Source organism: Triplophysa dalaica, chromosome 23, assembly GCF_015846415.1.
Source record: "Triplophysa dalaica isolate WHDGS20190420 chromosome 23, ASM1584641v1, whole genome shotgun sequence".
In the NCBI taxonomy this organism is placed as follows: Eukaryota; Metazoa; Chordata; class Actinopteri; order Cypriniformes; family Nemacheilidae; genus Triplophysa; species Triplophysa dalaica.
The window spans coordinates 6,097,045-6,123,557 of NC_079564.1; the positions used below are offsets into that span (position 1 = coordinate 6,097,045).

At 37.8% G+C, this 26,513-nt stretch overlaps 1 protein-coding gene across 2 annotated transcripts; it reads left to right on the forward strand.

The window, feature by feature from the left end:
• Positions 1–252: 252 nt before the first annotated feature.
• On the forward strand, positions 253–26,193 carry ctdspla (CTD (carboxy-terminal domain, RNA polymerase II, polypeptide A) small phosphatase-like a). 2 transcript variants are annotated; one of them, XM_056738309.1, is made up of 7 exons: positions 253–654; positions 13,977–14,134; positions 18,185–18,286; positions 20,943–20,999; positions 21,294–21,386; positions 21,625–21,810; positions 25,219–26,193. In XM_056738309.1, exons 1-7 carry the CDS (start codon positions 579–581, stop codon positions 25,342–25,344), a joined length of 798 nt encoding a protein of 265 aa, XP_056594287.1. In that variant the 5' UTR covers positions 253–578; the 3' UTR covers positions 25,345–26,193. The 2 variants fall into 2 exon arrangements, with proteins under 2 accessions (XP_056594287.1, XP_056594288.1); XM_056738310.1 differs by lacking the exon at positions 18,185–18,286.
• Positions 26,194–26,513: the final 320 nt, after the last annotated feature.

Below are 26,513 nucleotides of genomic sequence, written 5' to 3' on the forward strand. Positions count from 1 at the left end.
TTAGATTTAAAACTGTGTTTTCATATTGGAGAAATGTAGCTTTAATTGTCTTTTGCATTACATTTTCCTCGCAAAAAAAATCACCAATGGTAGAGTGTCCTCATAATACTAAATTAATTTGAGACCCATGAAACAATACTTTAAGAAGCTTCTAGTACAACATTTTGGATAATATTTTGTAACAATAGCTGGTATTTTTGCAGGAACATTTTCAGTAAACTGTTTTCACACAGGTCACCCGGCGCGCGCCCTCTCTCTCACACATGCACAGCGGGAGAGAGAAAGGGCGACAGCAGATCACAGTCTTTGTTATTACACATTCAGTCAATGATCACCACAGACCTCAGATCTCATGGGAGCTGAAATGTCGCTGATTCCCACATTTTGACAGAAGTATCGCTGTTCACGTTCATCGCTGTACGATCGTGTGTTGTATTTTTATTTGTATGCGGGTGATGTAATATCGCGCTGCGCTGTATGGTGCGTCTGCCATCTGGACTATCGCCGCTAGCTCGCTAGCATAAGGCTAGCTGAAAATAAAAGAATAAGTGACTGAGGAGGAATTAAATCCCGTTTCCATGGACAACACGTCCATTATTACCCAGGTAGCAAATCCAAAGGAGGAAGAGATCCTTTCTTCTTGCCATGAAAAAGGTGAGGTGATTTCCGTTGGTTTTTGACAGGATGTTGGATGTTTTTGTTTTGACAGGGAATCACGGCGGCTCTGTGTGGATGCTATTATGATTTAATTTATCTATAGAATTCACGTTTTTACATCAAAATATTGTATGACATATTTGAAATAAATCGTATTTGATATTATACATTAGGCTACATTAACATGAGTAAATGTAGTATTTTTTATTTTATATAAAATTGTCTTCATGTTTTTAAAATTATATCTAATATAATAAAAAAGGCTGTTAGGCAGTTGCTTCCGAAAATCTCGAAACGTGTTTCCTGTCTGCTTCCATGTGTTTAATCAACAATGTTGGGCTTGAACACACTCCTTGTAAGTTGTTTGTCAGAGCAAATAATGTTAATGCTTGTGCTGGATCTCAGATATAAGCAGATCACAATGCCAGATCCTAAAATGAGAACACTGTAAGTTACCATTGCCATATAGCGTTTTGGTTTAGGAGCACTTGTACTGATATATGTACTCTATTGTATAAGAGCAATTCTATAGTAGTAATGAAATACTGAATGTAATTTACCACTGCTTTCCACACTGCACACAGATTGTAAGTGTCTGTATTTTATGTGTTGTGTCAAGTCATGTTTGATATTATTGTAGATGTTTCATTCCAAGTTTTTGTCTCCAAGGAAAGCGTTTATGTGATGTATATAACTGTTGATATATATATGATGTATATAACGGAAGATATTTACAGTAGCTTTGTTCAGTAGGTCTCTGGATTATTTGAGACTCTTAGTGGACCCCCGCTGTCTGTAAAACTTCCCTTGGGGTAAACAGTGTGTCACTGTTTCAAACTGCTACTTACTATCATTAAAATTATAGGGTGGATTCACTGTAGTCAGTGTTTTAGTCATATTATGTTTTTAATGTATATTTTTATAGTAAAGTGATTTAGGTTAACTGTACAGTGTTCCTGTGTCCAACTTCCGAGCATTTTGCCAAAATGTTACCCCTTTTGTAGAAAGGTTAAAATGGTAGGATAGCTTAAAACAGTTGATATCCAATTCCAATGTCATTCCATATCACATTATTTAGTAGCGAGAGAACCAAACTCCTAAAATCTAATCAGTGGGTTTTTGTAATCTTCTCAGTAGAGATTTCTGTACCGCGGGATCTTGTACTTGCTTAAGTCAATATAATACATATGTACAATAAAAGATAACCTAAACACATTTAAATAAATCAACCCTTTTAAACATTTTTGTGTTGCTTTCAGGCGTAGATAACTGCGGAATATATTTACAACCACTTTAGACTATAAACAGATGGTAGTCCACACGTTGTTGGTGTTTGAGTCTGTCTTTGGGACATTGAAACCTCATTCACACAGACCGCTGATCCCAGAAAAATTATCCGAAAATTGCCATTAAATCGTTGAGTGCTTTCTGTGTGAACGCAAATGCATCCCAGATTGATCCGGCAAGGGGACCTGTAACATTAACGGGAACAGTCCCAGGTAGCGCCCTGTGTGAACAAATGGCAGAAACAATGCTGTAAAAGCCGTGTACTAATGCATAAATCGTAAATAATTTTGCTAAAAACAAATATAGCCTAAGCGAGTAATTTATTTTCGATAGTTGATCGACAACAAAAAAAAAAACACCATTCGTCTTAAGCTAAATCACGGATGAATGCAAGAGTCATAATCACCAAACTTAAGCTCAAATGCGCAGTATAAACTTAAAGACTTTGATTAAAACTATTAACACGAAAATACACAGCGCTTCAATAAACTTGAACTCTTACCAACCTTTAAAACACGCTGTGTGCACCTGTGACACTAAATAAAAGAAGGCAGTTATAATAATAATGTGCTCTATTAAGCCACTTAAAAACACTGCTAGGAAATATCCTTCACCATGATCAGCCCAATGTTCACGTCTAAAGAAATGCGCATAACATTACATTACAGTATATTACGTCAGATGTCTTTACGGGGTCTACGTGAGATGTGTGTGAACGCATGCACAGATTCCAGAAAAACACTGACAAGTGTGAATGAACAAAATCGAACGATCCTGTGCATTTTCCAGGATGTCTTTATGAAAAGGGCTGGATAAGTTACTCAAGAGTACCTCCGCTATGAGCAGTCTGCCAGAAAGGCTCACATGGCAGAGGAATCCCTCATGTCCTGATATCGGTATCTTCAAAGAGCCACTCAACATGCTCTTCGATGCCACTGTGATGTCATAACACCAAGCTGTTTCTGCAATCCTCTATTTTGGATTCAGTGATGCGATACCCCTTGACTCAAGAGAATAAGTGCATTTCTCTGTTTGTCAGCCAGGCGTACTTAGTTTTTTTGATGGATTGGAAAAGCGAGGGACCTAAATTTATCTTAATTTATATAGTGCCATGTTTCAAGAGCAGGAATAATACACACACACAAATCGAGCCCTGACCGCCACGTCCTATCGGTGAAAATTGAACCCTGAGACAACATTAGGAATATTACATTAATTACTTTAACATATTTTAAAGTGATTGATGATTTGAAATAACAATATTTAACTTTGAAAAATATATTGGTCTGTATGGTGGAGCAAACCCGACAAGGTTACCTTGGGCCTGGAATTCCCACCTCTGTTGTATTCTGTTCGGATTCTCAGAACCTTCTGTGAGATTACATTTGAAAGAATCTCATTTAAAGATGTCTCTTATCCGCAGCTAAAATACATAACCAAGGGTATCTTTTAAGGTTTGTCAGGCAGAAACACAACCTTCACTCTCCAAAATGAAGCGTTTCGCAACAGGTCCCCACATGTGGAGAAAAGCCATCCTAATACAGTGCTTTGGATTTGAGCCACACTTGCTGAATATTTCAAAGGCAGTTGAGGCTATTTTCAGCAACCTATCGGTTTCATTGTAAACAAAGAAGCATCTAACAAATGCAAGTCTTGTTTTGAGTGCGGTGCTGGCGTTAGTGTTTATGGATGTAACCTTATGCATTATGGATGGAGTTTAATGAAGTTGAAATCGGCATCTCATTGCCTGGGGATTCGAGACAAACTCTTGTAACGGGTGACACGGCTGAGAAAGTGGATCTGAAGATGAATGAGGTCACACAGCTAAGAGTTTTAGGGGTTTCTAAGAGCTTTTTGTGTTAGGTGGTCTCCTTGACACTTTATTTAGCATCATTTAAGTTTTTGGTTATTGAGTGAGCACCAGATTGTGTATTGAAGGTCTGCACATAATTCTGGATTATCGTCCACACGTTTGTTTGCAATCATGAAATCATGAAAAAACTCTGTTTTTGGATCTCAGGCACAAGGGAATGTATCAACTATACATGACACAAGTCAACATGAAACGCTGTTATCCAACTAACTGTAAAAACACTTTTCGTTATCAGTCTGTGGTTGGTGTCCAGTTTGTTTGATTTAGCCGCTTGTTAAAAAAGTCAAACATTATGGTTTATTAGCTTTTGGGTTCTTATCATTGGGGAATGTTGTTTTATACTCTTTTGTGTATCCGATGCATTGGGTGGCATAGATTCATTTAGCTGCACATGTTGTTTGACACTGAGCTGGCCACATCATTGATTTTCATTAAGGAGACATTTTATGAAGATGGATCCCACATCATGCCTTTGCTTTCTTTAAAAATCCTATTGGAATATCAGAAGGATGAGTTTCCCCAGCACTTGAAGAGTATCCCGAGGCAGTTCTCATGGGATATGATTGAACTTAATCGAACACACTGCAGTGCTTTATGGTTTGGTGATTCTGACAAGTTTGCTCTAATACGTTTTAACTTTGTCAGGTATCATTGATTGAGTCGTTTCCCTTAATCAGATTAGGAAGCGATTGTTAATAGATGTTTATCCCTTTGTAGTTTACACTAGGGATGCACCGATATGTACATTGTTGGCCAATAACGATAACCGATAATGCTGTAACATCGGAAGCCGATAACCGATATAAAGCCGATATACCACATCTAAATAATAATATAAAATTCCCTAAGGCTGAAAAAAAGCGGAAAAGTGGACAACTGCTTTTATTTGAAAACATTGACTGCAGAAAACAAGGTAACCATTTGTTCTCTTTCCCCCCTAAAAATCATGTACCAAGCCTACTTTACACTAGTTAACGGTTCTTTAACCTTCAAACTTTTCTGGTATATTTTTTATTTAATAAAAAAATTATAGACTTTCTTCCAGAGCAACCCAGAAAATGTGTCTTTATAGTCACATGTCTAACAGGCCTCAAAACAGACAGCATTCAGACAACACAGTTTGATTCAAACAATATGCTTTTGTTCCTATAATTTAAGCATTTGTAAATACTTTATCTACATACTGTACCTACATCAACAATGTTTTGCTAAAAGCAGTGAATTGATGAAGTGAATGATCACAACAGATATAATATCGGCTATAATATATTAGCCTAAATTGTATTATCGGCCGATACCGATAACAGTAAAATTACATTTTATCGGCCGATACCGATATGGCCGATCATTTATCATGCATCCCTTATTTACACTGCCTACAAGTTTGAAGCTGCCTGGTAGAAGATCCACTAATACTATACTATACTACAATATTAAAGATGCCTCATAGCAAAAGGACTTTACAGATGCTTAATCTTATTTGAATCCCTGTCATTCTTTTTATTAAAAATATGCATACTTTCTAATGTAAATTCAGTTCACTGTGCCATATTCACAAACCTCAGCGGTGTTTGCCTGACAATTACCTTTATAATATTATTATGACCCGCAAAAAGCAAATTTGTAGAAACAGATGCTTGCGTAAGTTTTCTTTAGATCGTGGCAGCGGTAATTTATAACCAGGCATTTATCCAGACATGCGGTGGGGTTGGGAATAGTTTTATAGCTTTTTAATGAACCGATTAAGGTGCCTGAGTCATACTGGTGGAGGTGAGTACAGTTCCAGTATAAGATGCTCACATCATTATGGGGAAGCGAAGCAATGCTGCACAGTCCCTGTAAAACAGTTCCAGATTGTGCTTGCCTGAAGTATGGAAAACATCCTAGTATTAATAACTATTACCATTGTGTTCTGTTAACTGTTTTGTGCTAAAATAACACAGACGATTCATGCAAATAAATTCCCCTAAGGCTACAGTGCATTCATTCTGAGAATGCTTGGATGGAAGCTTTTCTATTGGATGTGGTAATGGGGAATCATTTACATTTACATTAAGCAGACGCTTTTATCCAAAGCGACTTACTTTGTTTCATCCAATACATTTTACATAGATATTTGCAATCCCCTGGGATCGAACCCACAACTTTGCATTGTTAACGCAATGCTCTTACCACTGAGCTACAGGAAACGAATCCAGGAAACAAGTTTAATATGATTGACAACTGGCAATATCAGTCTGTGTCTATTAGGAACACTGAGGCCGTGGGTGAACCTGATTGAAGAGGATTTGCCAGACGCGTGGTGCATTTTAAACCCATTCATCAAAGTCTCCAGTGTGACTCAGCCTGAGCTGTACGGTTTTAGCAATATTATTTAATATTTCAGATTTAGAATTCAGATTCCTCAGGGCCTGAAAAGGGGTCAATGCAAGTCCACTATTAAAAGCAACTGGAGTTATCATAATTTTGTTTTAGTTTTATTGTAATTGTATTATTATTTGGGTAGTTGACAAATAAACTGTTTCCTATGGTGTGACGGCACAAAATAGAAAACAAACTGTTAATAATATATTCTTTTATATTTATGATAGAAAATTTAATAAGAAAGATGTATCTTCATTGTTAGTTTGTTTTCTTAACTTAACTGCTATGACTCACTATAGGACACATGTATGGTTGATTTGTGACCCTTGGGGCATATAACAGAAAGATCATAACTTGAAAATCTTATCCTATCTGTTTGGTAACCATGGTAATTTCAGATAGGACCTCATTTAGGACAAAAGCTTTTACAGAACTGCACTTCCTAAGTGCATAATCTTATTTTAACTACATACAGGAAAGGGGTATTACAGAAGCATCTTAAATTGACAAATAAACTGTCTTAACTTCAAAATTATTTAAAAACGTACAGAAAAACGCTCGCAATTGCGCTGTCCAACAATTGCTCTTGACCACTGAACTACAGGAAAGCTACATATACAAGTACATCAATAAATTAGAATTTCATGAAATTGATTAATTAATAATTGAAAATGAAGAACGTTGAAGTTTCAATTTCCGCGATGCTAAAATTAAAAAGCTCGCCGGTTTTGTTTTTCCATATTGTTTACCTCATCATCAGCTCACGCAGTGTTGGTTGTTTGGCAGCAGACCTGAAAGTGGATTGCCGAGCTTGATGGTACAATTTAAAATTTCCTAACTAGAGATAAGATACGGTTTTGTAAGATAGGATAGGAATCCCAAAACAAGTTAAGATTTGCTTCTGAGACCATTTTTGTGAAATTTCCTAATTTAACGTATCATACCTTTGGTTAAGAATTAAGATAAGAAACTTCTGTCATATGCCCCCCAGACAACAAAACATGTCCTTTGTTTACATTTTTCGAAATTGAGATTAATACGTCATCTGAAAGCTGAATAAATAAGCTTTCCATTGATGTATTTTTTTATTGGGATTGAAATATTTGGCTGAGATACAACTATTTAAAACTTGTGTCAAACATTTAAAATATTGAGAAATCGCCTTTGAAGTTGTTAAACAGAGGCGCTGTGGCAGGCTGTCGATAAGAAGAAACAGGTTTGTTTTATTGGCTTACCGCTGCAATGACGTTTTGGAGAGTAGATGAACCCAAAAGCAGACATTCTACGCTTTACATGGATACCAAACTTGAGTGGGTTATTCCCAAATAGAGGGCCGCAAGCGAGCAAAGTTTTGGCGTGTTTATGGCCATTTTTGTTAGCAATTTTGCTGCATCCACTCACAAAAATAAAGGTTTGATATATTTACGGTAGGAAATTTACAAAATATCTTCATTGAACATTATCTTTACATACATCATAACCAAATTGTTTTTGGCATAAGAGAAAAATCGGTATTTTGGTTGGCTATTGGCACAAAGATTCCCATTTTTTTTGTCAATAATTGCAGTGCCTTACAGAGAATGAATACGTCGCTAAAGCAATCATGAAGACTTTCAGGTCAAGGTGTTAAGAATTGGCTGCTTCTGGTACTTGCTGGAAATGTGTACTAATCATCAGCTCCACCCTTGATATCTAAATTCAAACCAAAGCTCTCTTTGAAGGCATGCTTCTAAAGGCAGTCTTCGTCTCTTTAATTGTAAATGTCATCTTGTAAGACTTAATCATGGATGCTCCTGTGGATTTTTGGCTTCTGGAAGGCTGACAGGGGTGTTGAAAGGATGGTGAGGATATTGAACAGTCTTGGCGATCTGGACAGCCAGTCTATCAGGGTCAGATAGAGTGGGTGGACTTCTTTTTCACTTGTGAAATGACACCAACTGGCACCCTCCTCTGTTCATCTCTGAATGGTGCTGGGTGTGTGTTAGTGTTACATAAGTGTGAATGTGTGAATTACAGTGTGTGTCGGCCTCAGGATTTCTGTATTTAGCACCTCAGGAGACTAATAGATTTGTGTAGTTTGAGCATTATGTTTGTGTGCAGTTTATGCGTGGGATCACTTGTGTTTTGGTTTAGCTTTGGAAACACTCATACAGTAGACATTTCTTTTCCCCAGTCTCAGCATCAGGGTATGCCAGCTTTTCTCTGTGAGAAGTCAGCGGTCACCTGAGCTCTGAGCGCTTCTCTTGTCAATATTTCAATATTTGACAATAGCTCAGCGTGAAGCTCGCTCCTTAAACTGAGGGTTAATAGTGTCATAAAAACAGGAGGAACACAACGACAGTGAAGCAGGCTGGGACATGACCAAAGCATGTTCTGATGATACAGTGGAGATGATTTGTAAAGCACACAACTGCCTTTTGCATAAGATGACTTAAATGGAAAATAAGCGTTGAATGTGAGATGATAACTGTTATTAAAGTGATAGGTCACCCTAAAATAAAAAAAAAACATCTTTTGTTCTTTGTTTCATGACAGTCCCGACTCGAGGGAATGCACCTGAATCTCTCAGTGTCATCAAGTCATCATCAAGACACGGATACAGAATGAAAAAACATATTGTGTACGGAAGTGTTCCATCTGTTTTCATGTTCTCAAATTGTTCATCTTCATATAAGACACATTTTGTAAAATGTTTCAATTAGGTATGCACGATAAATCACGGCCATACACTATCGGCCGTACGTTTTTACTGTTATCGGTATCGGCCGATAATAAAAATGTATGTCGATAAATTAATGATTCCATGCATCCTGTTTATGTTTTCATATAAAATCACTTGTCCACTTTTTGCCTTTTGTTTCAGTCTTAGGGAATTTTATAGGAATATTTAGATACTGTATATCGGCCATTATATCGGATATCGACTTCCAGTGTTCATCGGCCAGAATTTACATATCAGTGCAACCCTAGTTTTAAGGAAGAAAAATGACTGAGTACATCTGTTAAACATGATAATTTGCTTCGGAAGCAAAGTTGCATAAGGTATTAAGATTTGGAGAATATATCATCACATTAATTTGTTTTTCTATTCCTATGCTTATGTACACAGTTAATCTATCAAATTTTTGTGTGGTTTATAAGTAAGCCACTGAAAATCAATTTGCCATTAGAAAACAATTTGTGTTCTTCTAAAATAATTCTTAACATCTAGTATTTATCTTTGTTTTACCAGAGAACGAGGCAAAATACAGATTAAGAAAATGTTTTTTGGATTGCTTTGTTCATCAGTCTCTCTCTCTCATCTGCTGTGCTTTTGCCTTACCAAAACAACGTGGGCCGTGTGTTGCGTAACAGGCTTGAATAGTCAGATCTCTTATTATTTTCGATGGCTAATCCACTGTGTCTGTCACATCCTTCATTTCTGCTCCGGCTTCATCAGCGGCAACTTTGCCGCGGGGTTTGGGGGTATCATCAAGAATACGGTACATCTCAAACTACACGTCCTCTGATGTGGAAGTCTGTTGAATTTCATTGAATTTTAGGAACATTGACCTCGTTGTTTGTTGTGATGAACTTTTCGCTGAATGTGTCACTAATGCTCTTCACATGGGACGCACCATTTAATGTGTGATATTGCTCATCCAAATACACAACATTGTTAAAAATCAGATTGAAACATTTGAGAAGGAATGTAGACTTACCTGAAAGATTCACAAGGCTGCCAGTGCTAACAATGTGACCACTGGAATAATGCACCACTTGTTTGTTAACTTAACATGTTAACATATACATGTATGTACTTACAATGTGCATAATCCCATATTTTACCCCAGACCTTTATTACAGGCTATTAACTGTAAACACACTTGTGTTGTTTGTTTTGTTGACATTTGACACTAGGAGCCATGGCCAACTAGTTGGTTTTCATGTTCTGGACATGTTGAACCATGGTGCTCACATTGGAGATGAAGGTTTGATTACAGTTTGTGATGCATGCTGTGGCCTAATCTCATTTCCCATGTGCTTTTCTGTGCTCAATACAGTCTCAAAAACAAAATAAATAACCCATAAACGCATTTGCTATTATTTTAAATTTAGTAGTTTAGTGGCAAAAAGGACAATGTTATTTAAGTCTTCTCATTTGGTTTTCTCATTAAATCATTGTTTCAGGCAGTGGAACAAAACACCGTAATTGAGCTGGTCGGTTATTTAAACACACCTGGTCCAACCTTAGGATCAGTGATAAAAACTCCCTGAAAATGATGATTCATTTCAAAATAAAAGCTCACATTTTTTGAGCAAATGTAAAACTATTCAAATATAATGAACATTGTGTCATATGTCTTATATATATATAATTATCTCTATTATATCCAACCTTTGTTAGGGCCGATTAGTAATGCGTAAACACTGAGGTACAGGCATACTGCTCTAGACAATAAGCAGTCATTTGTCTTTATCAGTGGACTGTCTCAGCTCTGCGGTGTCCTCTGGTTTACATCATCCCAGCACAACCGAGGCCGACCGTGTGAGCCGTATATGCAAACATTGAAACCAATGATGTAAGACCTGGATCCTCAATACTCATCTGGCAGATTAGGTGGAAGTAGCCGGAGGGAAGATTTCTGCAATCTGCCGATGCTAAAACAAGGAGAATTGTTTGAGTGCAGTGATACAGTGTAAGGTCGGATAATCTCTGTCAATATGGATTTTCCATGTTTCCCCTTCAGCTATGAAAAACCGATTTGTGTATTTGCCGTGTTTATCAGCTCTGCTTTCTTGTTTGTTCACAATGGACTGGCAGTTTTTTCCAACAACACTGCGTCTTGTTAATTAGTTAACCTTCATCTTTTATGTGGTCTTGTTTAACCTTTCCCCAGTTTTCTTTACACCACCCTCCCTTGACAAACATTGTGCAAATGTGTCTTTTTGACTGAAGTCGGTTCTGACTCCTGTAATAAACCTGGGGTCTGTGTTCTTTACAGATGGGCATTTTTCCATGCGGTGAGTTAGAGGTTTATTATCTCTTCCTGTCAGGAATGCGAGGAATTTCCTGTGCGTTCCTTTTCCGGATGCGAGAGAGAACATACCCACCCAAGTGATCGCTCAGCATCACATTACCTCTCAGTCAAATGGGGGGAACAGTTCATAGACTTTGGGGAAAAATCAGCTGTATTTACATTGTCTAACGTGTTTTTCCAAAGTTTTAAAAACATTAAAAAAACAGACTATAAGAGGGGAATGGGGGATTGTCAAAATAGCCCCTATGAAAGTCTCTTCTCTATAGCAACCCTTTCTTGTGCATTGCTTTTTTCCTACAATGTGATGTACCAAAAAGACAGCTGCCATTCAAATGTCACAGGAATTCAAAAAGCAATGTGCTATGGTACACAGCAGGTTTTCTATCGCTGGGTTTCAGAAGGATTCTGAGGAGTTTTTTTCTTTGCCCTCATTCGGCTGTCTCTTGTGATACCTACTTTGTTTGACAAATGATCGCATTCGTGCAGTGTTGAATACAGCTGTCTGGTAACAACAGTCTGTAGAGCGAGGTTGAATTTGAATTGAATGCATAACACTTCATGCTCACAGAGATCGGGCATTGCCATGTTAACTAACTCCAGCCACATTCCTGTGGCCAGCCAAAGAATATGTTTTTAGATGGGTGTATTTGTGTGTACGTGGTGAACACTCTGGCTAGAAATAAATCTTATCCTACTGCTTTCTGCATACTGCACAGTACTGTATAAGGCTTACTATTAAAAGTATGTTAAAACTGTGTTTTTACAGAATTATACTACATGTTGTTGTTTTTCACAATCTTGTAGATTCAGCAAGACATGTTCAGTTATCATTCTGGCAATAAATATATATATATTTACTATATATATATATATATAGTATATTTTGTGTTTAGTCTGTTATTTGATCAATAAATCACAAGTAAAAATGTATGGAGGCAGAGAGAGACTTTGTAACCATTTTGACTCTCAAAGCAAAATTTTGAATGGGTGCTGAAGAGTTTACTTTATTAGGACCTGTGTCGAATTAACTCTATATTAATAATCATGGGTTTCGATGTCACAGTTATTTATAATATTGGTATATTGTGACAGCCCTAATTGTTGACACTTGCTACAAATTGTTATGAATATTTAGCATATTTATACTGTATACTGCAGAAACGGTAAACTGATAACAATATTAAAATATAATAAATATTAAACAATATTATTTTGTGCCTGTCCAGCAAATGCACATGTGTTCTAGAGTAAACTGCTATTTTCTCTCATATTCTAAATTGGGGTGTCTCTTCCCATCACTTCCATATTGTGGTTGCAATGGCTTGTCAATTGACAGGTTATTAAATTTGAGTGTAAAATAAGAGGCCCTAATGCCTCTATCTAATTTGAGGGTCTGTGTTTTAGTACACGCCCAACTGGCCCAACCCCTCAAATTTGTTCCACTCATGAACACTACAGTCTATTTACGATCACTTGACTGACTTCTGACAGCTCCATCAAGCCACTCTTGTCACTGCACCTGTCCATAGGAAGCTGATTTTCTCATGTTCTGATGCTTTCTGTGACCTGACGTGTTTTTCAATAGCAGTAATCAGACAGATGCTGTTGGCTATTATCCTAATGCTTCATCCATTACGCGATTGAGACTCGCTTGGCTCAAAGGTTTCATATTTATTTAACCTTTATGTAAGAAGGTTAGATGCACTGAGATTTAAAAGCTCTTGTACAAGAAATACAAAGCCAAGGTCGGTTGCAGCACAGAAAGTCTTTGGTAAATAATAAAATTCACATAATTAGATCAAATACACATTGCTAAGCAAATAATTGAATTTAAGAAAGTGGGACGTGTCTGTAGACCTTTAATACATTTTTCTTATATTCCATCTTGATTGAAAGATTTTCAATTCAGTCTTGTTTTTTTCACATTTAGTCAGAAGGGGTAAATGGTGTTTAAGAAACGTGACTAAACCTGACTAAATAATTTTTAGGTCCATTTGGTAAGAAAGGAGGCTATAAGATACGCAACTACGGCTTTAAAATCACAAATGTCTCGACTTCGCACTGCGCTAGAGCTTGATTCAATGAAAGTGCATCATCTGTTGACAATTGCCACTTAAAGGTGCCACCACAGGCTTTTATTTCCACAGAACATTTGAGACCGACCTAGATAACTGGAACTGTAAACCCCACTTAACACGCCACAGGACATATGGCACAAGAGTTTGTCCAGATGTCTAGTCAACTAAAATGTCTAGTTGTTTCGATAACAATAAAAGTTGTGACGGACTAACTAAAGTAATTGACCTTCCACTATCAAATATGTATGTCAGCAATGTCCCGATCACAATTCACGTTTTTTCCAAATAGGGAGTTTTGTTATGAGGGTTGTGTAACCACACTTGAGACCTTGCTGTACGTGATGACGTGCTGTTCTATGCATGGAATGCGATCGCAGGGCTGCATGCACGCTAGCGCAGGGGGCAAAGGTTGCAGTGTTGCCCATGGAAACGTGTTTCTGTGTACCACAATACAAGCTGTTTGCACACTCGTTTTCGGTCATGTGGGGTTTGCGCGGTAACCAATAAGAGAGTTCAGACGGACTGTTGTTTTTCTTCCCGCCCGTTCGGCTACGACCTCCTTCACGAACGTACGCTGCATGAGAGGCTGATGGGTTTTAAGTTACAGGGCAGGGAAGGTAAAGCCCCAGATGTTTTGAGGAGTTTGCATTGTGCAGTATTCAACGTCTGCTGTGTGTGTGTGTTTCTCTGTCACAGTTTCCCAGTCAAACAGCAGTTTAAAGAAACACAGGAACAGAAGCATCTTCAGTCCGTTCTTCTGCTGTTTCCGGGACTATAATGTGGAACCACCAGCCACCAACAACAAGACCTGCTCCCTTCCTCCACCTGCAGAGGAGAACAACAGTCCTCCAAAGGTGAGACCTTGTTTGTTTCTTTACAATGACTGTGAAAGTCTGGACTGGACGCAGTTAAGATCCAGCTCAGAAAAACGTTTGGAAGTTAGGAAAATGTTTTCTCTCAGTTTAACCAAAGTGACGTTTTTTCCTTGTTTGCGAGCTGCACCCAAATGCAGTCTCTGTGCATGCTGTTCCCATGTCCATACCGCAAAGTTTTCCAGCTGTTCCGAACTCCGCGAACCCGTCGTGATGTTTACCATCCAGTTCTAGGAATGATGGCCCTGCTTCCCCTCACACACATTCTTCCGTTTCCACCCACACACACTCTTTTTCTCTCATTCCTGGACTTCTTCTTTAATTCCAATAAAGTGGGCCTTGGGTATGTGTCTCGTGTGATTGATTACTTGTTGCCCAGTTTGTTCTCCCCCCTCCTTTCTTTCTCTCTTTCTTTTTCTCTCTCTGATTCTCTTTTTTCTTCTTTAAGTGTACAGTTAGGAATTCAATAAATAGTATTTGCAACAGCTCCGTTTACTTGCACGTAAATTGCCCTGCATTGGTTTATAAAGCCTGATTAATTCACTCAAATGATGCAAATTGGTAAACAAAATTTGCAAACAACAAGTCCAGACTCTTGAATATGGCTGTTATTCAACATTTGATCACCATTTAATACTTTATAGAGCTGCTGCCCTGATTAATTAACTCTAATTAATTAATTAAACCAAAATATACAGACTACTTAATTAGTAAAATTACATGTACTGCCTTTGTTGTGAATAAGGCACAATGTATGATGCTCATAATTTACATAGAAAAGACAAAAGGTGTTTCACAACACCTTCACCCAAAACAGTACACCCAAAAATTTAATTCTGTCGTCATTTACTCACCCTCATGTTGTTTCAAATCTGTACGACTTTCGTTGTTCTGTTAAACACAAAATAAGATATTTAGACTAATTTAGAAAACCAAACCGTCCTGGGGCACCATTGACTCCCATGGAAGTTTTGTTTCCTACTATGAAAGTCAATGGTGCCCCAGAACGGTTCAGTTGCGTACATTCTTCCAAATATCTACTTTCTGTTTAGTGTGTTTACTCTTCCATTCTCTTCATCTTTCTGTCTCTTGCACACAATCCAAACACACACAAACGCTGACCAGTGTATGGTGTGACACAACCACACTGTCCGGAGAGAAACTATGAGCTACAGTGTTCCACAAACACAAGTTTGCTGCCAAAGCAGGTACAAGCGGCTGTGAATGGGATCGCATTACCATGAACATTTGCCTGCAAATGACCCGCGCCATTTTACATGTACATGTTCTAAGTTGTTCTTTAGTAGTTTTAAACCTGCAGCTACGAAATCCAGTCTGAACAACATTAAACTGTAAACTGGTTTTAGTCTGCATATCTGTCTGTATTTTAGCTGTATTGTTTAAATTTCAAAAGAATTTGAGTTCCGTGAGTTATTGTTATGGTTGATTTTTATGATTCTATCTCTTTCTACTATCTATCTTTGTTTTTTATCGCTCTCTCTTTCCGATTTTGTGATCAGGTCCAGATCATCACTCTTCCCAGTGTATGTATTACATTTTTGCATGCGTGGTTATATTTTAAAAAGCATGCCTGACTTTGGTTGTCAAAAGTGCCCCAGAATGTTTCCTACATTCTTCAAAATATCAACAGAACAAAGAAGTTTATAATGCATTTTTTCTACTATGGTTGTCAATGGTGGACAAAACAGTCAAAGAACGGTCACACAGTACTAATTTAAGAATCTGAGTCATACAACAGTCATGTGTGCTACTTTGTGCATGCCAGCGTGTGATGTGTGTGCAATATATTGCATGTATTTTTGTGTTTTCCCCCTTAGGCAAGTCCAGCTGCCTCCCTCGGGTTACGCTACGTTAAGGACATGCTCACATACTCTCTCTCTCTCTCTCCTTACTGCCAGACCTACAGAACCCGCTTGTGCTCAGGCACATGACTTGGCAGTGTATGTGAACGAATGGGGACAATCAGTTTAACAATAATGGACGAATACCGTTTCCGGGTCCAACCGCTATCAGACGCTAACAGATCAACTGCAAAAAAACCTTATCTCAGTAACAAAATCACATATGACCACACATGAGGTTCACTAATTAATAATTGTTAAAATTATTAATATTATTATAATTATATTAAAGCCAAAGATGTTCTCTCCAGCATTTAAATGTTTACAGCATTTAGACTTATCATTAACACCTCATTAAAATCACATCATTAATCAGCAGTGTTCTTTACCTGAGATAAAATTTGAAAACATAATTTTAAAAGACGAATGTTTCTTCATTCCGGTTTTGTTATTAACATATATAAAGAGGACATAAAGAGAAAGGATTGTGCGAGAGCTTAAAGGATGTATTCCCAGACATTGACATTTGATGATTTTAAACAGTATTTAAGGAAATATATTTAGTATTTATTAACACCTTGTTCTGCAGTTATCGTATGTAATCCATGCAGTCGGATCATCTCCGGATCATGGGCTAGTGGGATGATGAATTTTTATTTAAAATTTGAGTTGTATTTTACAAGAAGGTGCATGAAACAAGTATCAATCGATACAAGCGTAAATAGCTCTGCAGATTTCATCTTCATGATAATTTGGATCTTTAAGGTGAAATTAAATGTGTGTGAGGCATTAATGCTTATAATCGGTTTTATTACTTTAGGTAAAAATGAGCCATAAAAATGTTTCGAATTCACATTTCATGTCCAGTTTTTTTCTCATGTGGCAAGTACAAGCAGCCGGCTGTTATCGCGAGAGAAGCCCCCTCAGCTTCGTGATCACACTGTCAGGGCTTCTTTTTGCAGTAACAACCGGCTGCCTGTACAATATCCCTTACTTATCACACTTACTTTCTGCAATCTAACTTGAGTTCACTAACTCACCATCGCTATCGACAAACTTCCCTGTCTCCAAAATGTGCGTAAGCATGGGTCAGAGTTAGCGTGCAGGTTCGCACATTTTTCTGTCAAGTTTGTTTTTATAAAACCAATCGTTTGCGTGGTAAGTGGCGTATGCATCTTTCACGGCATGTTTTGTGCGTACGCAATGGTTATAAATGAGGCCCCAGATTCCATTACATCATAAGGCAGTAGTTCTCAAACCTTTCAGATCGTTTATAAAATTAGTTTTTCTAAGTACCAAAGACCCCCATAAAAAATCATACAATAAACGCTTAAATTAAAAGTAGAGCTATCTGTACAACTCGCCCACAAATTCTAATGTATTATTAATAATACAAACACTTTTCCCAACTGTTTTCCAACTAAAAAAGTCATGTTTTTCAAGTTGGGCACTGTAAACTACTTTATGGGGGATTTATTAACTTTGTAGGGACTTAGAAAGACTGAGTTATCACAAACCTTTATTAAAGACACACAAAGTAGAAATAATGTTTAACACAGAAGATAAATAAATATAGCCTACAAGAGAACAGCTGTATAAAACAGAGACTCACAACTCGCATTTCATTGTTTTAACCTCTAGTAGATGCAGATACCTGTTGAATTGGCTCTTTACAATAATAACAACACCATTAAACAGAGGTTCAAGAGCAGAAACATACGAAGCTTAATCTGCAGCTAGTTGTAAGAGAGGGACTCACGTCTGCACCCGCTCTGTGTTTGAGCTGCCTCTCACGCGCCTGAGTTACATGGACCAATGATGATAAATAAACGATTATTAATACAACTGTATAAAAACAATAAAATTTGACATTGTGTTTAAAACACGAAATGAATATATATATATACAATAAGTTTTGTGTCATGTCACGTACCACCAGGGGTCTCTTCAAGTACCACTAACGTTGGTGGGACACGCGCACCACAGTTTGAGAAACAAGGGATTCGTTTAGGACATCATCAACACAATCTTCAGTGCATGGATGAGACAATTGTTTTAATAAGATATACACATGCTTCTATGTCCTCTCACGTGCCTCTAAAGCAATTGCTTGTTTTCCTTTTTCTCATTGCACCCATCCATCTTTCGTCTTTGCCACGTTGTCAAGCAGCCTCCAACTAAATACCTCCTTCCTGAGGCCAGCATTAATGACTACGGCAAGAACTGTGTGGTGATCGACCTGGATGAGACCCTCGTGCACAGTTCCTTCAAGGTACACAATGTTTCAGAAAATTTGCTTGTTTGACAGCGATAAAAGGACCTAGGAACAGTTACTGGGGGCGGGGCTTAGTGAGGGATAAATCATAGATGCCAACACTAACCAAGTAATGGGTTGCTTATTTATTAAAGGCATTTCACCAGATAAAAATAACAAATCTTTCATCATTTATTCAACCTTCAGAGACCGTATGACTTTTCGGTCTGAAGAACACAAAAGAAGATATTTCGAGGAACGTCTCTTTTGTTTTGTGTCTATACAACGGAAGTTAATAGGGGCCAATATTTTTCAAAATGCCTCCTTTTCTGTTTTGAAGAAATAAAAGTTTGGAATGACACGAGGGTTGAATGACATGAGTGTGCATAAATGATGACAGAAATTTCCTTTTTAGGTGAATTTACCCTTCACACAACAATACAACACAATTCCAGTGTTTCGATATTCTTAGGGTGGATTTTAAGTCCCATATAAATAAAAATCCCTATTCACAGATGAAATGCTTTTCTGGTCCCAAAAAGTGCAGCTTCAGGGAGCAGCTTCACCTGCTTAGTGCACTGACCCACTTCACCACACCTTAGTTTTAGTCTGACTTTTACCTCAGTCGGGCACACAAACAACTGGTCACATAAGCAACCGTGCCAATCTGATTACACACAAACACCCCGTATTTACACGTGAACCCGTCTTGCTTAGCTGGACACTTCTCTTCTCACAGACAGTAAGCGGTTGAAAACCAGTGAGTCAGTGACAGAAAGCTCATTGAGTTTGCTCAAGACTAATAACAGTGTTTTGGTAAAGCAGAGCCTGTCCTCCTTTAAAATGTCTGCCTGGCAGCTCCTGTTTTGCTCGGAGAGAAAGGCGGCGACTGAGGGAAAGAGGCCCATAGAGAGGGAAGGAGAGAGTGATGCATGCCTTCGTGCGCGCACACAAACTCACATACACACTCTTAAAGTATGCATGCACAATAACACCCTCCCTGACCCTGACATCGTAACACACACACATGCACACATACACGCTACAGTAAAATGGTATCCTTGTAGTTGTACACAGGGTGCGTGTTTGTTACCTGAGTGCTTACAATATATTCTATTACTTACTGTTAAGGAATAGTTCACCCCAAAATTCTGCATTGAAATACTACTTGTTCCAAAACTGTATAAAATGATTTGTAAAAACACCAAGAATGTTAGCAACCGACAGTTCTGAGGCACCATTGACTATGAAAGTTGATGGGGAAAAAATGGTAGTCAAAGGTGCCCCACGACTGTTTGTTTTCCTCAAAATATCTTCTTTTGTGTTCAACAGAACACAATGACACAATCATGTTTCCTCTTATGGTAATCAATGGTGCCTTAGAACTGTCGATTGCTAACATTCATACAAATATCTTTCTCTGTGTTTATCCAAACAAATAAATGTATACAGATTTGGAACAACATGAGGGTTTGACAGAATATTTATTTTTTGGGAGAACTATCCTATTAAAGAATTGAAAACATTACTGTACCTGATATGTGCAAGCGGGCAGGGATTCATGCAGTCACTCATCGTGCTGATCATATACTCCTCCTGCTGGTCATGTCATGAATTGGTGTGGTAATTTTTTACTAAAGGAACTGATTTGAGATCAATTTTTAGTCACAGTTCTAATGCTAACCCACTGTGGTTCTCTAAAACATTGCATTTAAAGAAAATACAGAAAAACACAAAATCAACATGGTTAAACTTTCAAGTAATGCCATTTTTTTAAAGGGATAGTTAAAAATCTGTCTTACTCACACTATAGCTGTTCTAAAATCTATCATAGTAGGAAAAATGGTAGTCAAAAGTGCCCCAGAACTGTTTGCTGTCATACATTCTTCAAAAGATCTTCTTTTGTGTTTGACAGAACAATAAAAATAGTAATTTTTCCTAATATGGTAGTCAATGGGGTCCGAGAACTGTTTGGTTATAAGCATTTTTCCAAATATCTTTCTCTCTGTTCATCAGAACAAAGAAATGTATACAGATTTTGAACAACTCGAAGGTGAGTAAATGATGACATCATTTAGATTTTTGGGTTAAGCATCCCTTTAAAACGAAATATCCAAATTAGGTTGTGATGTTATACAAGGCAGGTCAAAGCGAGATCAGTGGCGCTATTGGATAACCCTCCTTGTCAGCCATCCAATCATAGCTTGAGAGCAAGTCCCTAGTTGCTCTCAAGCCAAAGTTTTCTCTCCTCTCGTCATCTCTGTTTCTCTTTTCTTCTTGGCAATGAGACAGCTTCAAACCACCCGCTGAGTCCTTTTCATCCTCTATGTGCGCTCCCTCGCGCCCCATCCTTCTCTCCCTGCGCCTTCTCCAAAGGCGTATCAAGTCTCTTCAAAGACGCGCACAGTTCCCAGCTCCATACAGTCAACTGTTTGACATGCACTCAGTCTGTTATACACGCGCACACGGGCGTCAATCCTCAAAGCAGTTTAATTGAAAGACTTGACAACAGGTGTGAAGTGTTAGAAGCCTGCCTCTGGCAATCCAGACACAGCATCAGCTTTCTTTGAGAACATCGCACTTGATACAACTGTTACATGATGTGTCAGGGATGATGCAAATGGCCAGATGAGACCGGGCGCCTAAAATGACCTTTTTTGTTTTCTTTTTCCAGCCCATCAGCAATGCAGACTTCATAGTTCCTGTGGAGATTGATGGGACGGTTCATCAGGTATCACACAAATTGATTTAAATGTGTATATGATTCTGTCTGAGAGGGAAAGTAACCCTCTTTTGTCCATCGAATGCTGGGATGCTACTGGAATGTGGCTGTAACCTGGTTCAAGTAATCCAGGATAGGCTTTGTGGATCAGGGTTGGCCTGTTCTCGGTTACTTGCACTGGGTTGCAGCAACTGGACAACTTGTGGAAAAGCTAAGAAGAGGTTTTGGATCCGTCTGTTTCCAGAAATCAGCGCTCATTGTTTCTCTGAGATGAATTCTTGTGTTTGTTTGGTTTAATTTAAGGTCTACGTGCTGAAGAGGCCTCATGTGGATGAGTTTCTGCAGAAGATGGGGGAACTGTTTGAATGTGTTCTTTTCACAGCCAGTTTAGCGAAGGTGAGACTTCACACCGTGTCTTTGTAACTTCGGGGCCGGTTCACATATAACGTGTTTTTGTGCTGCTTTTTTATTGTTTGTTGTCTGTAAACATGCCCTGGATGGACTTCTTTGACCGTCTTTGCTTTTTTAGTACTTTAAGACAACAGGTCTAGTTCAAAGAATTTCAACTTTTAAAAGCGAAATTGCATTCTGCCAGTTCAAAGTATAGTGATTATTGTTCACTTTTGTCCTGTAGTACGCTGACCCTGTAGCGGACCTGTTGGACCAGTGGGGCGTGTTCAGGGTGCGGCTTTTCAGGGAATCCTGCGTGTTCCACCGGGGAAACTACGTTAAAGACCTCAGCCGACTGGGCCGGGAGCTCAACAAGGTCATCATAGTGGACAACTCACCTGCCTCCTACATCTTCCATCCAGAGAATGCTGTAAGTGTCAGCGTGAGCCGCAAAAGCACGTTTATGAAGGCTTGTGTCGTTGGTCTGAATGACGTTTAGTGTTAGGAGTTACGAATTACAAAAGTAACGATATTACTGTAATATATTAGTTTTTGCTGTAACGCAGTAATATGAGGCATTACTAATACAATTTGGGTAATTTTATACACGTTAAAATCTCAGTAATGCGTGTTACAACAACTTATTTCCCCCCTGAAGTTCTTTTTTTATAACTTAACAATACATTCCCAGAAAAAGGAAATCTGTGATTAAAATACTATGATTGTAAAACAATTTCCTGTTACTGTATTCAGATGGTTGATATGAATGCAACGTATCCTAAGAAAGAATAGAAACAAAACGAAAGTAGGTAGAAAGCAGAAAGGCAGAAACGTTCTGCGTTTTACCCTTTAAATAGGCTATATGTTGCATTGTAGTGGGCTCTACCTCTATTATAATTCACCAGATGGCCGTTTGTCTACCTTTGTGATTTTGAAAGTGATTGTTAGTTAAATTGTGCCATGAGCCTTCTCTGTGCCTCTTGTATTAGAGGCTTCATATATTTCATTTGAGTATTTAAACGTGTCTAAGAACGGCGACTGTGAGCACTCGACAACGCATTGATGTACACTGTTTGCCTTAGTACAGAATGTCCCCCAACATCGTGTCTAATACACCGGACGCGATAGGCGTGAAGCGGCATTACAACCTGCTTGTTCTTAAGTTTGTCGCGCCGCATTCAGTGTTGACAATACTTGAAATAATAATGGTTTCTAATTAGGGATTCACGATAGATTATTGACCGATAATGATAACCGATAATTCTTTAACATTGGAAGCCGATAACCGATATAAAGCCGATACACAGCATCTAAATAATAATATAAAATGATTATTCAGTCTTTTTATAAACAGTCTTGTGTAGTGTCGCGTCCGGTGTAGACACTAGTTTCGCAGTAGTATTAATAGTAGTAGTATTAGTTTCGCAGAAACTTTGTATAATTATCTTTTTTTTATTGTGGTGGTCCAGGTATATCACCTGATGCAGACACTCGAATCCTAATGTATTCAGTCCTGCATTGTTTTGAGGCATTGTAGACATAAGCTTGTAGCCTACAGGTATTTTCCGATTGATTGAGGCGTTATTTGTCTCGCCCCTCCTCCGTTGTGATTGGATGGCAGAGTAAAAAGTGACATTGATGAGCACAGTCATTATGCATTAACACCTCGCCCGTCACTGGATGTACAATAAGCAGCAATAAACAATATTTTAGCATTTTTGAATGCATACACTGCTGAAAAAGCTATAAAAACCAGCATATAAATTCTACTTGATTTAATTTGATTGGTTGTATTGAAACAACAGTCTCTTCCGGTATGTGTTAGGTTCTGTTGACTAGACCATTAAATCATACTCAAATAATTTCCAAAACACAGTACAAAAAAGGAATTTAATAAAACCTAATGGTTTCAAATGGAGTTTAAATGGAAACCATTAGAATTCCTGTTGGGTTTTTTTCAGCAGGGCAGTAATACTTTTGTGGTTATTTTGATCAAAGTACCGCAAAAGTATTGTGACGCATTACCATTCAAAGACAGTTTCATTGTAAAACAACTAATAACTTTTAAATGACAGTAACTTGTGATATATAATTTATTAAAATTTGGAGGTAACTTGCCCAACACTGATAATGTCACTTCTGTGATTGTGAAAGATTTGAGTTTTATTTCAGTATGTGGAACTAATGATCCAGAACCTAGTTGCTAGACTTTCAGAGTCCCTTGTCAAAACTTCTCATCAATTATTGAGCCAGTCTGCATAGCACACTGTCTGTGGGGGATGCTTCAGTACCTCTGTGCTGTCACCTCCTCCACAAGCTTGTATTCCTCCTGTTAGATTAGAAGGTGCTTCTGTATTAAAATGAATGAGCTAAAGGTGCTGGAGACAAGATACTATTCTCCTTCACCAAACAGTCATACATGTGACGCAAAACTGTTTCCGATTTGATACAAAATATGTTAAAAAAGAACTTTTATAAAACTGGCTTAGATAAAAATATAAAATATTTTTGTACTGCTGCTTGCTATAACGGCACGCCAAAACAACAACTATAACGAAACTCCAAAAAGAACCCAACAGTTAGTCATATGATATGACTATAGTCATTATAAATAAATAGTAAAAGTATACATTATAATAATATTAATCTTGCATACTGAAGGTCTGAGAACTTTGACCGCTTTCATTGCCCAAAGCCCCACCCAAGAGGCCTTATGATTGACAGGTAACCAATCACGTTTTGTGTTGTGCCGTCTCATGTTTAGAGGCGTGTCAATGTCCCCACAGTGACAGACGTGTACATTCACGAACATGTCCAAAACAATATTTTAAAAAGTTTATGCTGTGAACCTTGCATGCTTTTAAGATTTAGCGTTTAGTCGATCTTGATTAATCTTATAGAGCTTGTTAGCCACATGGAATGTTGCACCATCTTGAGAGGATGGCTGCTAGTTCGTTCAATGCAGTGTTTAGTTTTTCTTGTTTGATTAGGAAATATAACTATGGTAGGTCGGTCTTGTTGTGTTAAAAACTGCCAAAGCATTACGCAGAGTCATTCAGGAAAGACATGGTTCTTTCTCTTTCGATTTCACCATACATCAAACAAAACAAGTAATGGTACTAAAACAATATCAGTGCCGTATTATCCTCCCAAGATGGCGGCGCAACTGCAACATAGGGCGCGACATCAGCTTCACATTCTTAAACCTGAAACAAGACCGCTTACTTCTTCGGCCAGACGACTTCGTGTTGTCCGTTAAAGAACGCGACATACATGTCTCCTGGAAGTCCAAATAAAACCTGGAATCTAAATAAAAATGTATAGAGATGGAAATCTGAATTAAAAATTGAAATATGATTTAGATTACACTAGGAGTGTGAAGAGAATATTGTCTTGTAAACTTCAACCACGTTAAGATTTGTATGTAAAACATTTAGCTATTTAAATAGTGAAATTGTGACAGAAAAAGGATTTGCTGTCTTAAAGTTTTAAGTACAGTTTCAACTATTTTATGTTTTGACAAGTGCTGAGTCGACATAATTTAAAATTCATTTTAATATATAACTTTGATAATAAATTGAAATTGCTTAACTTATTTTGATGTGTAAACTTGAAAAGGCTCATTTGATTAAACTTAAAACTTTAGGGCAGCAAATATTCTTTTTCAGTAAAATAGAAAACTAAAAGATGTAATAAAAGCACATACATGTTATTGTATAAATAAATAAAAATATGTCTTCAATGTTTTATGTAGTCATCAACCCAATGTGATTGTCACTATTGTTTGTCTGGCAGGCTTTTATTACTTAAAGCTGTGATGTTGTTTGTGTGTTCTCAGGTGCCGGTGCAGTCGTGGTTCGATGACGTGACTGACACAGAACTGCTGGACTTACTGCCACTGTTTGAAGGCCTGAGTAAAGAGACAGACATTTACAGTGTGTTACAGAGCCTGAGGGCCAGGTAACACAGGGATCCAGCGCTGTCTCGCTCAACCACACTCGCAAACAAACAATAAACACCATCTCAGGCCGAGACACCATTCACCTCTGGCCTCTAGAGGACAGCAGTGACCCAGCAAAGCAGAAAAGAGCCATCAATGTCCCAACACAGCAGAGATGACACCTCCTTCCTCTGATATTCACTCTCAGTGGACCAATGGCCAATAATATTTCAACAAATACAGGGCAGTTTGCTTCCAAATTTAATGCAGAAAACAAAGCAAACAGCGAGTCGTTTTATTAAAAACGTATATTTAATGTATTATCCTCGAGTTCTTTAGCAGGATAAACAACACAGCAAGCTATTTTTGGATGGGTGAATACACTTTTCCACTCTTCTGTTCAGGCTATGCAGGCAGGCTCTCCGCAGCATCAGTAGTTCCAACAACTGTGATATTTTTTTCTCCTCTCTTACCAAATGAAGTGCCTTCTGACTGTTGTTTTTACAAACAAGGACACAAATGCGTTTTTTGTATGTTGCATATCTGCAACAAATTCGAAACCTTTAAATATTTACTGTAAGTCCCAGGTGAAATGAGAGTCTATCTTTTAAAATGACTGAAGAAGGAGCTTCTACAGTGGACTGCATAGTTATCGGGCGAAGTATAATTCCGCTATTTTATGGGGTTCTTTTATGCCTTTGAAAATAAAGCATACTCTATAAGGTAAAAAAATCTATTTGAATTACCCAATTGTGATTTGAATTAATGATACAGCATATATTCTGAAAAAGACAAATGTTAATCTACAATGCAGTATGTCAGGAACAGAAGCAAATATTCATCATTATCAAAATAAAAGATGCAAACAATTTCAAGAAACGTTTGTGTTTATTGAAAATGGGTAACAAAACATATTGAGAAGTTGCATAAGAGTTTAGTAAAGATGTTGCGATACCATGCATGGTTATACAAGTGCATATGTTCTGTTTTCCACACTAAGAATTTCCTTAAAGTAAGAGTTCACCCAAAAATGAAATTTCTGTCATCATTTACTCACCCTCTTGTCATCTAAGACCTCTATGATTTTCTTTCTGTTGCAGAACAGAAAGGAATATATTTTGAAGAATGTTGGCAACAAAACAATGGTGGTACCCATTGACTTGTATTGATTTTATGTCTAATAGAAGTGAATG